At 46.0% G+C, this 16637-nt stretch overlaps 2 protein-coding genes across 6 annotated transcripts in view; one reads left to right on the top strand and one right to left on the bottom strand.

The window, feature by feature from the left end:
• Positions 1-372: 372 nt before the first annotated feature.
• PAQR9 (progestin and adipoQ receptor family member 9) lies at positions 373-2973 on the bottom strand. The gene has a single exon (XM_009896309.2). It carries the CDS (start codon positions 2866-2868, stop codon positions 1639-1641), a length of 1230 nt encoding a protein of 409 aa, XP_009894611.2. The 5' UTR covers positions 2869-2973; the 3' UTR covers positions 373-1638.
• A 7437-nt stretch (positions 2974-10410) lies between these two features.
• Positions 10411-16637, top strand: part of U2SURP (U2 snRNP associated SURP domain containing) — a 47774-nt gene continuing 41547 nt past the window's right edge. For 4 of the 5 annotated variants that reach the window (XM_054175522.1, XM_054175521.1, XM_054175524.1 and 1 more), the window contains exon 1: positions 10412-10551. In XM_054175522.1, coding sequence (XP_054031497.1) covers positions 10507-10551 — 45 coding nt within the window. In that variant the 5' untranslated portion in view covers positions 10412-10506. Of the gene's footprint in view, positions 10552-16637 lie in introns of all 5 variants that reach the window. The other variant, XM_054175525.1, reaches the window with a different exon arrangement.

The raw sequence follows: 16637 nt of genomic DNA, 5'->3' as shown, positions 1-16637 counted from the left end.
AGAGGCTGAGTTAAGGAGCCAACACACTGCTGTGCAGTACGATACCAGTGTTTCCTAGAGGAAGTAGCACCCCTTTTGTTTTTTGAAAATGGGGTGCACAAGTAGTTTCTCTATCCTAAACTTCAAGCTGTAACCCTCTTCTGTAATACTATTGCATATTTGTCACTTGTTCTGTCAGACAAAAATCGTTATACACGTTTAAAATCTGCAAGGAATTTACAAAAATGTCTCTGAGATATAGAGACCAAATTCAATCTATAGTCATGTGAAAAGGACAATACCTGGGTCAGTGTGCATTTGGAAAACATCTCATAATTCTTGCCTTTGAACTGCCTCAAAACTTCTGAATGAGGTCTTCAAACTCGGCTGCAGCCACGACCAATCCAAAGAAGAATAGGTGGGGAATGATGAGAAAGTGCCAGTATCTGGTACTCGTAAAGAGAGAGTTCAGGTCCAGAACTCAGATTAAGTGGTACCTTATTCTGCAACTAATTTTAGAATGGTAAATCTGAGAGCATTCTAATTAAAGAGCAGAGAAACCAGTTCCATGTCGTTCTTTAAAAGATCCCGAATGAGACCGCATGCATCAGCTCCTCTCTTTACATCCACAAAACTCCTACCGAGCTTGGCAGGGGCTTATAGAAAGTCTGGCATCTGACTTTGACGCTAAAGGGCCGATTTGAGAGTGATTTACCGGGGAAGATAAAAGGGCCCCTTAGCAACCTCCTTAACACAACAGATGTTCCTGACGTGCTGGGGGAAGAGCTATGCCATTATGCAGTGCCCTTCTCCCCCCTGCCCGCACTCCAAAGTAGTTTGGCCCCTTTCTGGTTCAGTTATTTTACCTATCCCTTTATTTTATTATAGTATCTGAGTGGCTACACCAACCACTCACTGTCTAATTAAAGTCTCTCCATCAGCTGGCAATTTTGTAATAATTCACAGCTGGTTTTCCTCTCTCTGCTGAATCTATTGTTCCCTGGCTCAAAAGGCTGCAAGACCTTAAAAACTATAGATAGCTATTGATTTGTTTGCATTTAAAATCCAGTATGTGGCTGCAAAGGCTTGTTAAAGTATCACAGAGGAGGATAAATGCCAGTGCATAATCTGCTAGGAAATTTGACGTAGGAGTTGATTAATCAAGTCTGAGTAATCATTGCACAAGTGTCTTCAGGTGTGTATATATACACACATATATATATGTAGCTAATAAATATATAGCTAGATATATAAATATATATAATGTATATCCAAGAGCTACTGTAAATCTAATTCTTACGAAATTAGTAAGTGGCATTCACAGTCCATGCATTCTTCCTAGAAGCAGAGCTAAATTATTTCAGCTTCTACTCTAAGCAGTAACGTACCAGTAAGTGTTTACTTCCCTTGGTAACCTAGTAGTTTAAAGAGCACAAGCAGTTTCACCATGGTCATTTTCTCTGGTAACATCCTGCAAAAGGGACCTGGCTCTTCCACAGGTGCATTTCCCCGAGGCTTCACAGCATCTTTCAGGACATGACAGGGCCAGTCTGAGGGTTGCTAGTCTGAGGGTCGCCAGTCTGAGGGTCATCAGCTCGAGGGTCTCCAGCCCAAGGATGAATGGTATGGCGGTTGCTGTCCTGAGGGTTGCCAACCTAGCTAGTCTTGCTTGCAGAGATCTGCAACATTGAGGAACCTCCTGACGACCATGGCCAGGCAGATCGTCAGGAGCAGCATATATCCCACAGTGCCCAGATAGGTGGGGGCAACCTGGGGTGCCTTGAGGAACTCAGCCAGACCATCCTCCACATAGTGCATCTGGTCATATATGCTGAGAAAGGTAAAGATGTGGAAAAGTTGATGGCTATGCCCCACGATGTCGAAAAGCCCTGGCTGGATGCGCTCAGGGATTTTGCTGACGTTGAAGAAGGCAGCCACCAGCAGCCAGAAGTAGCGTCGGTAGAAGTAGATGAAGAGAGTGGGGTTGCGGGTGCGAAGGTCAAAGAAGAGGCTCTCCAGCATGATGGGGCAGGCCATGCTCAGTGGCATGGCGAAGACAAAGGTGCGCACAGCAAAGGGGTAGGCACAGCAGGCAGTACGGCTGCGGCAGCAGGCAGCTGTGCAGCCCACGGCCAGCACCAGGGCCACGGGCAGCACCAGGGCACGGAAGGCCGCGATGGGCAGGCTGCAGTCCAGCTGCCAGCCCAGCTGCTGCTGCACATAGTGGCTCATGGCGTGGGCATCCAGCAGGCTCAGGCCTGGCAGCAGGTAGTAGGAGTAGGCCACGGTGCTGGCAAAGCCGTAGTAGCTGATGGAGGCATAGTCCAGGTAGAAGAAAGTGGCGCGGAGGCGCGGGGAGAGGCAGCTGAAGAGGTGGGCCGTGCAGCTCATGGCAAAGGTGAGCAGCACCCCCGAGGCATAGCACCAGAGGGGCAGCAGGGCCGGGTGATGGAAGGGCACATCCCCGGCGCCCCGCAGCAGCAGCCGCCCGAAGCGGTTGAGGAAGAGCAGCAGCGGGATGAAGTGGGTCCAGAAGTTAAGAGTCTCGTTGGTAGGCTGCAGCACCGAGGCCAAGCACTCCTGCGCCGAGCAGTGCAGCCGCCGGTAGCCCGAAAGGATGAAGCACTCCACGAAGTCCTCGGGCACCTCGTCCCACCGCAGCAGGGCGGCAGAGCGAGGAGGTGGCAACGCCTCTTCCTTGTCCCTTTCCCCGGCCGGCATGCTGCCGGCTCCGGGCCCCTTGTCCGCCCGCAGCCTGCCGCCCGTCGTCGCGCCCTGCCGCAGCTGCCCGGCCGAGGTACTGCCGCTGCTCCCGCAGCCACCGGCGGAGAAGCCGCGGTGGCTCTGCGCTTCTCCTCCTCCGCCACCGCCCCCGGCAGCATCACTCATTGCAGCAGGGGCAGTGGCAGCGCTACCGCGGCTCCTCCCGCCCTACCGCCCGACATCGCCGTAACTGGAAACCGGCGGTGCATCCAGGGGGAGCGGGGAGAGACTGCTCCGCCGCCCCAGTTAGAGTGTCTCGGGGAGGGAGGTGGTGGACACCCGAGCCGACGTTAATTATTGATAAGGCCGCAGGGCGGTGCGGCCGGGCGGGCCGGACGAGAGAGAGCCCCGCGGCTGCCCTGGCCGAGCCACCCCGGCAGCGGCGCCGGGGGCAGGCACAGCCGGCACGACGACGCGCGGGCAGACCTCCTCACGGTGGCGGCTTGCTGTCAAAAGCACAAAGGATGCGCCCGCACCGGCTGTAAGCTGGGCTGCGGAGGCTGCTGCCCAGCCCTGCGCCGCGGCTGCGCCAGCGCGGGTAGCAGGAGAACCGAGAAAGGGCAGGGTGACGCCGCGGGGTCCCCAGCAGGCGGGACAGACCTGAGAGCCCCAGACAGAGGACGTCTGGCAGCTGGGTGCGTTTCTGCCGTGCGTGCTTCAGCGAAGCTGTCTAAGATCTGGTTTCTTTGGTGACATTCTACGCAATGAAGGCAAACATTACCATAGGCTGAACGTTCCCGGCCGGGCTGCAAAGGGTGGGCGTCACCAACACTACAGCACCCGGCTTATCTCCGTGCTTCAGGAAGGTGGCTGGGAGGGAGACTCGGTAACGGGCTGACAGGAGCTGGTCTGTATTGATGCTTAGGTAAATCCTACATTTAACGGCGGTGCAGTTATGCAAGCAGCAGAGTTACATAATTGGGATATAAAAATACTGGGAAAAGCACCGTGCGGGTGTTACTGTACCCTAACGCATCTGAAGTAAACAGAAGGCAGAGCAGAGAGGTAAGTAACTGTTGCAGGCACAGGTAAGAGCCAGAGTGAGGGACTGCTCTCTGCTGTTTCAAGGAGTTTCCTTTTTGTTTGCTTTCAGATGGTCTTAAACATCTGACAGCTCTGGGTTTTCAAATGTGCGTATCACAGAGTGATATTCGTGTATATATGTATAAACCAAGGTCCAGTATAATTAGGACATTCTGCCCAAAGATTTTTACTTTAAAATCATGCCAATAACGAGTCATGACAACATGAAAAATCTGCACAAGGTAGTCAGATAGGTTTTTAAAAATTGGTACCAAAAAAGTCGTCAAAGTATGTGGCAGAAAATGATTTTTTCAATTGATTTTTCATTACAGTAAAAATATTGATTTTATGGAGCTGTCAAAAGTGGGGCAGGCTGGTGACACTGTTTATAATGGTGACAAAAATCACACAGGAATCCTGCTAGGAAAGTAAACACCACTACACAGTGCTGAAAAGCCAAGAAGAGAAGTAAAATATTAAGCTAAGAGACTTAATTTTTAGATAATGGGCCTAATGTACTCTGAATTTTAGAGGCGGTACGTGGTGGTGTGGAGGGACATACCAATCGGACTCTCCTCGAGGAGTGAGTCTTCAGTCAGTTCACTTCAGGAGTGAGCCAGAAAGCTTTGCAGAACCTGCTTGCAGTCCTCTCTGGCTACACCAGGACCGAGCCAGGCACAACTTGCCATGGGCTGTGCAGTTTGTGCCTTAGGGATTTTGGGGATTAGTGAAAATTACTTGGGCTCTAGTGGAGGTGAGGCTTCTCACGGGGCTGCTCTGTACAGAGAGGCCAGCGTGGAAACAGCCCAGATGTTGGAGTGTTTCCTGCATCACCATAGACATACCTGGTAATGAGGGGACTGTTGGGTAGAAGATACTACATTCCCTGCCCTGCTCACACTGCACAGACAGGCACTCCCAGCAGGCCTCTGGTGATCCTAGTCCCTACGTAACAGGGTGGTCAGTGTCCTTGCAGGCCTGTTGAAGAGGACAAAAGTGACTGTGATCTTTGCCCTCCTTTGTCAAGGTTAGATAAGGAGAAGTAGTTGACTGGTCTTAGACCTGCACTAAAGAGCCTATTGGAAAGCCACCAGCAGCTGTTGGAACAGATGGTGTCTGAAGAACAACAGCATCCCCCACTGACTGGGAAGTGCTGGCCTTGCACTGGCAGCAGGGCTCGTTTGACACGTTCTGACTTTACTGCAACCTCCAGACTTTCAGGGGTGTGGGAGGCATTCAGCCCTTTTGCCTCAGGGACTGCTGGGGTATTGCCTGGCTTCCTGGGACATAGGCCAACCGGGACTGTGTTTTTTTGGGGTCAGCCCAGGTTGGGAGGAGCAGGTGGGGTTTATTTGTTGCTTGACAGAGTTCTGGTGGTCGCTGAATGGCCTGGGTATTAGTGGAGCTCTGTACTAATGCTGCAGAGATGATAACTATCTGGAAATGTCTCCCTATTATTGATGTCTTCCTGTAATATTTAAAGATATCTTACAATAATATTTAGAGGGATGAGGGCTCTGCAGGGCTAAGAATCACCTGAGAGGCTTGTCCATACTAGTTTCTCTGGAGGAAGCACAGGCTCGTGGTAGCAATCTATTTTTGTTTGCTTTGTCCCTGGTGGGGATCTGTAAACACTGTGTTACCAATAAATACTAGCAGTATAAAATAAACAATTCCTCTTCATTGCCTCTTTGTGAGGATTCACCTTTGGCTTGTCTAAAGTGCTCTGCTTATGTCACTCACACATAACATGGGTCATGCCAGAAAGATCTGAGAGCTTTTAAAGATCGTGTTTCACATCATTGCCAAGTGACAGCAATGAAGCTTCAGCAGCCACATTAATGAAACTCATTACTAGCAATCTGGTTCTCTTGCTTTTTTAATGACTGTCTTCTCATAGGGAAGAACAGTCTTGGGAGGACAGGTTGGGCTTTCATACAGGCAGACATCTTACACCAAGTTGATTATTCTGTTCCCAAGCCACCTGTGCAGTAGTGTGCTGGGAACCCAACAATTTAAAGCACTTAAAATCTCAGAATAGCTTCTTATTCATATGTAGTCCTTCCAGGTTAGTGCTACATGACTATTACGTGGTAGGACAGGGAAAATCACGGCATTTGGAGGTCACAGAGGAGTCCATGAAGAACTCCTCTGCATTTGTCCAGAGTTTATATTTAGAAGGGCATGGTCAGCATATACCAGGGTTTCCTCTAGCAAGTGTAAAGTTTTATTCAGGTTTCATCTCCAAATAACCTTTGAGAAGACTCTTAAAACACTGATGAAGTCACTACCTAATGAGGTAAGTAATGGAAGATAAATAATGCTCACCGAAGACTCAAAAGATGTGCTAAAATATATGTATTATTAATTGTTGAAGTCCTTTCACAAGGTATGTATTTTTTTTTCTTAAGTATCAACCCCCCTATAAGATATTCTGAATTACTTCAACACTCTTCACTGAAATTGTGCATTTGGTTAGGGAAGAAAAGCTAAGTTTATCTTTTGCACTCCAACGTACTCAGCACACTAGGGAAGCGGTCATACTTAGCCATTGCCTGGCTGAGTGAGTGAAAAAAGAGTAACTTAAATCTGCCACTACAGAGAAAGTTCTCTTGTGAACAAGAAACAGTGGGGTGTGGAAGATTTAAGGTTCTTTTGAAGGCAAACCTTTAGCCTCACCAAATTCAACCCATTCACACTGACAAACATCAATCTTAAGAGCTCTTGCTTGACAGTCCTTTACCATACAACTCTCTCTCATTTCTTCTTCCTTTCTATATTTTCACCCTCAGGACAGACTTTACTGATGTCTGTTTTAGTAAGAAGTTTTATCTGAATTAAAACATTTAACCTTTTTGTTTGCTCTGGGATTTTTGTTTGTTTGTGGTTTTTTTTTCCCCTTTTGTCAGTAAAATCTCTTCAGTAAATCTGATTCTGTTTTGACATCTTCCCTGGAACCCCACTGACCATAAGTGAGGCTAGAACTTGGCTACAACTTAAAAAGAGTAGGGGTTAGATAAACTTCAGGCTCAGCTCACACTTGCACTTTCTCTGGAAGAACATCTTAAGAGATGCAGAGACATACACACATGGTCTTTCTTCCATGCTTTTGAACAGCTGACAAATTTGCACATCTGGGTTCCAGCCATGTAGGGTAATTGACAAGAAGCTACAGGAGAACTTCCAGAATTAAACCTTCATTTGATAATTGCACAAATGCCTGGAAAAAAACACTACAAAGTACTGATTTTTCTCAGCCAGACAGTTGTTACCGGGTGCTCCAAACCCCCCTTCTCCCATCTCCATCACCGGAGGTTTGATGGGGGAAGACAAAGGCTCGAAATTGCCTTTCCCTTCCCCTGGGGGACAGGTCTCCATTCTTCCCGCCAGGAGATGAAGTCCCTTACATGTATTCACCCGTGCGGGGAAGCCCGCAATGGGATTTGAAACTCTGTGGGTTCTCCATGGCCAGTACATATTGGCACAGGAGAATCTCAGAGTGACCAGAAAGTGATCTGTGCTCTAATGTTTGGTCTGATTTTTTGGTAAGTTTTGGCATCATTTTGGACTTGCTCTGGATTCGTGGCTAAATTGAAGAGATCAGCACTCAGACCTGGCTTCTCCCCGGACCTGCCCACCCTGGGATCCTGCTCCCTGCCTGCTGCTGTACACTCAGCAGCTACACTTCTGATCAACTCCTCATCTCCCTGCTTCATGCTCTCATGCTTCCTTTGCTATAGAGCAGGGAACTTCCACAGCACTTGAAATCTTTCCTATTTCCCACCTTTGCAAAAAAAGATTGCAGCAGTTCAGCTGTGTTTTGGTCTGGGATGAGAGCAAGGGAGAGATCTCCAAAACTGGGGGAAAAACAGCCATAGAAAGACAAGGGTAATGCACTGCAGCATGTAATTTACTTAATGTAACTTAAGTGTTATTAATTAGTTACTATTTTTCCTAATATATTGCCTAATAATAGCTCTCATTGTAACAGCAATTAATAAACAGGTCTGCATACAATGAGGCCTACTGCATTATAATGGAAAGTATCTAGCATTTCCTTTTAAATATTATTAGCCTACCCTTTCTGTCATTAACTCCCCACAGATTTTTGCATCTTCCTCTCCTTCTGCACCTTGCCTCTCCTTCTCACCTTCTCTCTCCTCTCCCACCCATTTTAATTCGGTGTAGTTTATTAATTACTAAAGAGTGTAGAAGCTGAGCAGTAAGCAGAGGATTTAAACAATGAGGTGGATAATTAAAAACCATTAATGAGGTGGATTAAATAAAGGGATTGAGGCCAAATGGAGAACAAATTTTCTAAACATTAGTGGCCCCAGAACTCTTATCAATCTCATTCTGAAACAGTAAGGTCCTACTTAATCAGTCTCTAAAGCTCCTTGACCAACACTATTCCCGTGGAAGGGCTCCTCAATGGGCAAATTTGGGGCTCAAAAAATTCAACAAGGACTGATGAAATTGTCCCCAGATCCTGCAGTCGAGATGTGAGTTTTAGTTCTCCCTCCTTTTCTTCCATTTTAAATCTGTGCAATGCTTTGGGGTGCTCGCAGAAAGCTGTGCAGGCGTTTGCAGAACTGGAGAGCTCCAGAGTGGAAAGGTTAGATCCTACGGTGTCAGCTGTGCTTTAACTGCTTATTGCTGAAGGGAGCTCAACAAACATCTGATACGGCTCGATCCTTAGCTGCTAATCCATTACCAGTAGTTTTCCATGCTATTTTGCAGACGCTGGAACGAAGCTTGAAAGGCGAGGAGCAATGCAGCGTTCCTGCCATGCCTCCTTCACCGTTATCACAGCTGTATGAGCCGTTCGCTCAGCCCCTCATACCGTTGCCGCGTAAAGCGGAGCGATTATTGGTTTGCTATTTTGTGTGCCTTAGGAAGCAGAAATCACGTACCGCAGGAACTGTACCGCGAATCGCGCCGAGGGAAGAGACGCCGACAGCGAGCGGGCGGCCGCGAAGGCCCTGCCCTCTGCTGGCGCCTGCGCACACGGCGCTGGGCGGCCTGCGCCCGCCTCCCACTGCCCTTGGCAGCGCGCTCGACACGGGGCGTATGGAGCGGTCCTGCTTTGTACTTGTGACAGCGCTGCTAATCTGGACTATTGATCCGTGCTTCACGGCTGTGAGGGAGACTTTGCTCCCGAGCCTTTGTGAAAGTGTAGAATTGCTTCCACTAGCTGCCTGCTTAGTCCTGTTGCGACAGCCAGCGTCGGGACGTGTAGAGTAGCCGTGAAAGGATAGCTACAGGCAGAGCAACACGCTTTCGTTGGACTATGTCCCCCATGCAGCTGGATGCACACCTGCAGCAGGCAAGGTTTCCTGAGGGGTTTGCCCTCCTCTGTAAACTTCTAGTCCTCAGCAGTTGCCCCTGCCCTCTTCACTCTCTCCTTTTGCCTTTCTTTTGCCTTTCTGGGAGCTCCCATTTCATCCTATGCTAAGAAATGTGGGAGACTCTGTTAGTATAGGCCCTGCACCCTCCTGTTGCTCGCAGGGTTTAGGGAATTGGTGGATTTAAAACTTTAACAAATAAATTTCTGTGTACCTACTGCCTTTCCCTTAAGTATTATCTCAGCATCTTTTATGATGAGATCCTGTAAAAGCATGGGAATGTGAGACGCATTATAAATGTAATGAGACCTCTGGTTATAATTTGTAGTTATGCACTGTTCAATAAAGCTGCTTTAGCCATGTGCTCTCAAAATCAATAGCTGAGGATTTGCTGTTGTATCATTTTCACTATTTATTCCTGGGCTTTCCTTGATTTCATGTAGCATTTTGACATTCTTCAAAACATTATTGTATTTCATTTTGCCAGGTGTTTAAGAGCAAGCCCTGCCTCCAAATTGTGTGACAATGCACTTGTTCAGTGTCTGTGGTCATGGGAGCAGCGGATGCGAAGAGCTGAGCAGAATGTCTGAAGCACAGGAGTCCACAGCAGAGCAACACAGTGTCTATCCCGCCCAGACTGGTCCTGGGTGATGGTTTCCCATCTAAAACACATTTTGGGCCTTTGGTATGCACCAAGAGCACTCCAGGCATTTCCACATGCATACCCTGCAGGACATGTACACCATCCACCTCACAGATCTTCCCAGCACCATCAGATAAGTCCTGATACTGCTCATCTCTCCTCTGCTTATAGTGATGAGGTTAATTGCTGGACACTCTGAACTGTTCTCAATCTTCACCTGCTAATGTCTTGTAGGAAAACATCTGGTGATTAAAAAGGCCTCTGTATCACCTGAATGGCCCTCTGCCTTCCAAAGGACTCAAGCAGTGTTGGTCACTGCTTTGTGTTTGAATGCCGTTCCAATTTCCCTATCGGGACCGCGACCCCTTCACATGAGTTTAAATGCTGCTGCCGCCTCAGCGCAGGGCTCAGCACCATGACCCCGTGCCCGCGTTCAGCCTCAGGCCGGCCACCGAGGGACCGACGGGTTGTCAGGCTTGCCGTAACGCAGCTGGTTGTTAGGCAGATTTGGGATGCCTAGCGCCTTCCTTTGGGTTTTCTTCTGCTAATGTAAGAAGACGCCCCGAGGAGATACAGACGCTGCCCGACCTGGTCCCGCCTCTCCGCTGAGTAGACAGTGGCGGGCTCCACCCCGGCCAGGCGGAGGCCGCCCCATCGGTGGCTCGGCCATCGGCTTCCCGCCTTCCGCTCGCGGGCTCGGTGGGATCGGTGCTCGCTTTCTCCCCTCCAGGGCTGAGCGAGAGGGAAGGCAAGATGGCGGACAAGGCGCCCAGCAGCTCGCAGAAGGCCAGTGGGAAGGTGAGGCCGTTTTGCGGGGCGGCTTGCCGGCCTGCTCCGCCACCCTGGAGCATGGCCGCCGCCTGTCAGCGCAGCGACGGGGCCCGCAAGTGGCGGGGTGGTGAGGCGCGGGCAGCGCGGCCTGCTCTGTCGCTGCTCTGGCCGGGCTGACTGCGGGCCCCTGGAGGGTGTGGGGAGGCGGGAAGGGGGCGGTGCGGCGGGGCTGCGGGCCCCGGACCCCTCTCTGGGCATCCCAACTCCCTGAAACCGCCTTGGGTACATCTCTGTCCCCGGCCGGCGGTAGCAGCCTCCTCGTGTCGCCGGCGAAGGGACGCATGGGCGGGCAGTGCGGGAGACCGGACTGTAACTGTAGGCTCGGGTCGTACAGTTTTGGTCGGTCCATCCCCGGTTTCGAATGCAGGCGGTTAGTTAGCCCCAATTTTACTCGTGCCCATGTACGTATTTAATTTCTTTTGAGCTGGGAGTGCTGGTTTCCCCGTGGCCTGAAGCCTGCGTGGAGTCACTTTCCAATTTCAGTGTTTGAAGGAAAACCATAATCTGAGATTAGATCTATGCATTTATTTGCGACGGAATTACAGATTTCACGAAATCGGCGTGGCGTTCCCGGCTCTTTTCGCTGTATCCGGTCTACTTCCTGTCGTTACTGTTTGCTGGATTTGTAGACCAGAAATCCAGGTAGTGCAGGAGTTGTAGAAAACTTGTCCAGAACTGTGTGCCTGGTTGGCTGCGGGTAGTAACAGCACAGAGCTGCCTGCTCTCTAAGCGTCCTCTCCTGCTAAGAGTAGAGAGTAAGATGTGTTTTGGGGTATGCACAGGCAGCTTGGCGGTTTGAGGGGTAGTGATTAGTGGCACTTGTTTCACTCGGATTTATGGCAGGTTTGGGGCCAGAAAAGTATATATGTCCTCAGGTTGTGGGATTTGTGTGTGTATATGTGTAAGTCAGATGAAGGGAGAAACCACGTTTTGGTTCAGGAATTTCCAGTGCATATAGCACATCTATATAAGGTCTTTTTAATGCATTTTTGTATTCAGCTGATGCAGGAATTACTATTTTTGCTGCTAGGAAACTAGCTGAAATGTAAAGGCTGAGAGCCTTTGCTTATTTACCCAGTTGGCGTTTAACTAGAGTGGGAGAGTTCTTTTTTTGTTTCCTTTTTATGATCTATTTCAAATATTACCAGTAAACTTTTCTTTTTTGTGTCATGCATGGAACTGCCAGTTAGAGCTGGACAGACAACTTCAGTAGGTCTTTATGGAGAGTGGCTTCCAGGGAATATAACGTTTTGAGATTTCAAGTAATATTAGATGGAGACTAATAATTTATTATTGATTACTGTGACCCAACCCAGATGTGAGCCATTTATTTTCAATTGCATCATAGACATTTTTGTTTTAGTAGTATTATTATTTCTGTACTGAGGACGTTCTATTTTTTTCAAACATATGATAATAATTAATTGGTCAGAATTGTTTTCTGTCCTAGATTTCAGTTCTGCAGAGGTGTATGCAGACATCTGTCTCTTCATGCTGTCATCTATCCCATTGAAGTCAGTGGGACTACTAGAGAATGTAAGGTTAAATGTGCATTAATCTGTTGAGCCCTGCTGAGGAGGTCCTGTATCTTACCATCTTCATGCAGTTCCCTCTCAACCCTTAATTTCCCATTGCTCATGGGATGTGTTTCGAGTAGCCTTTTTCCATTCTAGATCTTACTTGTTTTGTGCTGTCAATTTTTATTTTACATACCAAAGAAATGGGTGATAGTATGTACCTGGATCTATGAGCATGTTTTTTGCTAAAAAACAAAGTTTTCCTTCAGCCTCAACTTTCTTTGGGAGTACTGAGGTGTGTTTTGCCATTTCATGAGTGCTTGTAATATATGTATCCATAGAGATAGTTTTTAGATGTCTGCAGAAACAAGTGTGACATAATGCTACTGAAGTTTGTAATATTTTTATTTTTCTTAAGTATTCGTGCACAGATAAAAATGTGTGGTTTTGGTTGAGCCTCTATGAAAATATTTATTCAGTGGCAATACCAAGATGTGCTTTTGTTGCTTTCTAGTCTACCTCCTGGGAAGACAGAGTGACTTTCTATTTACTGTGTTCTGTGGAGAGCTGTGGCCTAGCAGTTTTGAAGGCTTTAATGCTTATAGTAAGACAGATTCTCCTCTTCAGAACTTAGAGTATTTGTTCTTCAACTTGAGTGCTCAAGTACTGATTTTGAACATCTGGCCAGTTATTTTGTTTCACAGTGTAAAATCAAGCTTGTTTCAGTCAGGCATTATCTGTTTGGTTTACTGTTTGAAAATCACTGCTGGAACTGTCACAGTTCCAGGAGAACCCATTGCCTGTGTCTCTGTGGTGTGGTAGTCAGCTATCAACTTCTGCATAAATTTGATAGTCTTGGATGTGGAATGCGTTGCCAAAGCATCATCTATTCCTTTGTCACTTTGAGATTAGGGTAGCAAGAGAGAGGCTTGAGATTTCCAGAACTATAGATAGGAAAGAAGGATGAAATTAAGGAAGAGAAAATAGAGATTCCCCGAGACTGCACAGCAGGTCAGTGTGGGGTATGATTCTGAAATGGCAGGTATTAATTATGGTCACTTGTGTTTGTGATTTAATGAAATACTAGCTGCTCAATGACTCTACCATGTTCTTATTTTGTTTTATGAGAATAGCGATTATATCACTGCTCTTTCATATGATACTGTATTAATTGGGTACAATGTGGCAGAAGAGATTATCCACTTGGACCAAGTGGGTTTCCCTATTTGATTCTTTAAAAAAAAAAGTTTTATCAACATTTATTGATCTTAAGTGCATTTCTCAGGCTTTTGAGTAAGTTAGGTTTTAATTACATGTTGAAGTACGGTAATTACTTGCTTGTGAAGGGACAGCTTTCCTTGCTAAATTAAAGTCTATGAAGAGTGGCAATGTAAAATCTGTATGCGTTGAGTTCCAGTTAGATGATGAAACTCATCATCTTTAACTTCCCTGTACTATTGTTCAGTGGATGATCAGGAGCATAAGAAAGTTTGATAGAGAAAGGAAGAATTAAATAGGCAAGCAGTGCTGGAAACTCCCTGCCTTTGCTGGATGCTAATATCTTAATTTAAGTTGATTCTGTTTGCTTTTCCTTTGTATCAATGCTGACACAAACCAGCCCTACTCCTGCTACTTTTCCCTTCCCAAATATTGTCCTCTTCAGTTGATTTGGTATGATTTTTTTGGTGTGGAGGAGCCTGCTATGACCTGGGACTGGCTTGTCTGAACTTCCCCAACTCTTCTTCCTAGATGGTCAGTTAGATTTGGAATAGTGATTTAGGTTCATGTGACCAGTGGTCAAGTATGGGGGCAGAATCAGTGGAAGGTGTTGAAGCAGTGCAAGAGTTTCTTCTAAGCACTCTACCCTGAGGCTGTTAGGTTTTGCAAGGGCATGTTTAAGTTGTAGCCATTACAGTTGTAAAAGCGGCATTCAGCATTTGGAAGGCCTTGGGATTGTCTTCTGGGCTTTATTGGCAGCTTTTGTTGCTTTTTGTTTCACTAAATGGCACCGGTATTGATTAAAAAAAAAAAAGTTATACCTCGTATTTTAAATATTTATTAAATAATATGATCATACCAGTTTTGCTCAGAGATTGATACATTTGGAGAAACTTCTGAAGAGTTGGAATTTTGGGCACTTGCACTGCTGACAGGAAGGAGAGCAGTTGCTTCTTCTGTTTTCTTTGAAAACTGCCGTGAAACTGGAAGGAAATTTAAACATCAGAATCTGAAAGAGGGCTGTCTGCTTTGGCTTTCTGATAACAATTTTTCATAAATCTCCTTGGGGGAGATTTATAAAATTAGGTTTTTGGTGGTGTTTTTTTTTTTTTCTTGAAGGTGGGGTAAACTTGGATAGACTAATGGAGCTTCGAGTGACCTAACCTTTAAGACCGTGACTATTTTACTGCAATGCCGTTTCAGCAGCCTGCATTGCTACTTGGTTGTTCTGGCAAAATTCTTTGAGGGACCTGTGTAGTGAAAGCCATCCAACTGGAAAATAGTCTGATTAAAAATAAAAAGACAACAAGGTTTCATGCAGAGTGCAGAGGCAGTGAATTGGGAGCATAGACTGTTTATGCTGGCAATGACTGAAATATGAACTCATCACATTTTTTCTGTCAGTGTTTTGAACATGAAGGAGCTATCGTATCTCAGACATCATCGGGTGCAGGACAGAGCTTTGGGTATGCTTCTTTCAACAGTTCAGCTGAGCTACTTAACATGATGAGAGGAGATAAAAATAATCCTGTTCCAGTTTTCAACACAGATGGGCAACATCTTCTGAAATGCTCCTCTCTGTGCCTGTTAGAAAGACACTGTGATTCCGTGAAGTCAGCTCAGCTGGTGTAACTCTTAAGGAAACAAAATTGCTCCTTTTTTTCAAGGCAGATAGCAATGGATGCAAAGCGCAGTGCTGAGAGAATTACTTTTTTGTTTTAATAACTGCCTTAGAAACTGGCAGATAGCAATGTATAATTTTGTCAAGAATCTTCATCTTGTGATTTGTGGGTACAGTTGCTTGGATGGTCAGAAGCAGTACCAAGTATATGACACAAACTTACGGATAGGAGAAGGAGACCTTAAAAATAGTAGAACTTCTGTTGTTCAGCTAACACTTGCAGTGGCTTGCTTTACAGTGCTGTTGGTGGTTTGGAGAGTACTGCTGGCTCAGTGACTTAGCCCACAGAATCTCTGTGTGCCAACATGTATTGAAAGCCTTTCTGAGCAGTATCATCTGCTCTGGTGCTGGAGAAACTTTTATCATCTTCTTCAGGGTATTGAGTGTTGGTACTGTTTGTTACCCTGTGTAATGCTTGCTTTGTTGTCCTTCAGCACCCATCGTTGTTGGAGGGTGTTGCTTTCCCAAACTTCTGTAAATGAAGCAGATCTGGAGAAGTGAGAAACTAATTTAATTCTGCAGTTGCCAAACAACCTCCTATCCCCATGCAGTGTTAGATCTTAACACATTTAGTACACTAAACCAAGACTTCATTTTATTGGCCCACCTTTGAGATTTATTTTTTTAGCTGCAGGTCTGAAATCTATTTTTTGAAGGTGGAATAGTAACTGATGTGTTAGTTGCCACAGGGTGGCAGCTGGCAGGAAGCAGACTGCAGTTGTCAGGCTCTGAAATTCTTCTGCACAGTGTCTTTCTTTTATCTGTGTGATAAAAGATTATCTATCTGTGTGATACATCATAAACTCTGAGGGAGCACAGGTTTTGAAAGTTCCCTTTCTGCACACGTAGAACTGTGGTTACTGTTACTGATGAGTGCCACAGGCATTTCTGAAGCACAGAAAGTTCGACATGAAATAGAGGAAAAGTGCAGTCGGTGATATTAGTTAAAAATTACTGTGATACTTGCTTTCATGTTTATTTTAATGAACTCTACTGGTACATGTAAACAAAAAAGTATCAACTTCTGTGCAAAGATATACCTTGTGAGTAATGTATAGTGTTGTAGATAAGTAGATAGGGGAGGTTATTGAGAGTAAGACACAATTGCCGTGGTTTTGTTTGAGGTTTTCACCCCCTTTGTCTTAAAATGCCAAATATATTCCTACATTTTTTTTGCATCTGCCTTTTAAGAGTTGTGTCTTTGTGTCTGTCTTTACATTTGTGGACTTATCCATAGGTAAATGTCTCTGTCTTGGTTGATGAAAAAACATTAAAACAAGGTCTAGTAAATTACCTTCTTGAGTAGCACCTGGTGCTTGTCCCTTTCAGAAGACTGGAGATAAGCACTGTCTTATTATTTCTGGTAGAAAAGTACTGATGTTCTGTAACTAATGAACAGATTTCAGCTAATGGAAGTGTTCTGTTTTGACTTAAATTTCAATTTAGATATGAATTGTTTCTCTGGCAATTATGTCTTAGTAGTAGATATGCCACTGAGTTATTGTGGAATTTGGTCATTAAGTAATTTAAAAATGCATTCAGTCGTGCTTGTTGGAATGTTCTCTGTCACTTAAACTCATTTAAAAAAGCCTGTGCAAATTTTGTACATATGCTAGCTTATACATATGAAGTAATGG

The sequence above is a fragment of the Dryobates pubescens genome, chromosome 32 (assembly GCF_014839835.1).
Source record: "Dryobates pubescens isolate bDryPub1 chromosome 32, bDryPub1.pri, whole genome shotgun sequence".
NCBI lineage: Eukaryota > Metazoa > Chordata > Aves > Piciformes > Picidae > Dryobates > Dryobates pubescens.
This window is presented reverse-complemented; position numbering and strand designations above follow the sequence as displayed.

Coding starts and splice junctions, on each gene's coding strand:
- PAQR9 (XM_009896309.2), bottom strand. CDS start 2,868: ATGAGTGATGCTGCCGGGGGCGGTGGCGGAGGAGGAGAAGCGCAGAGC.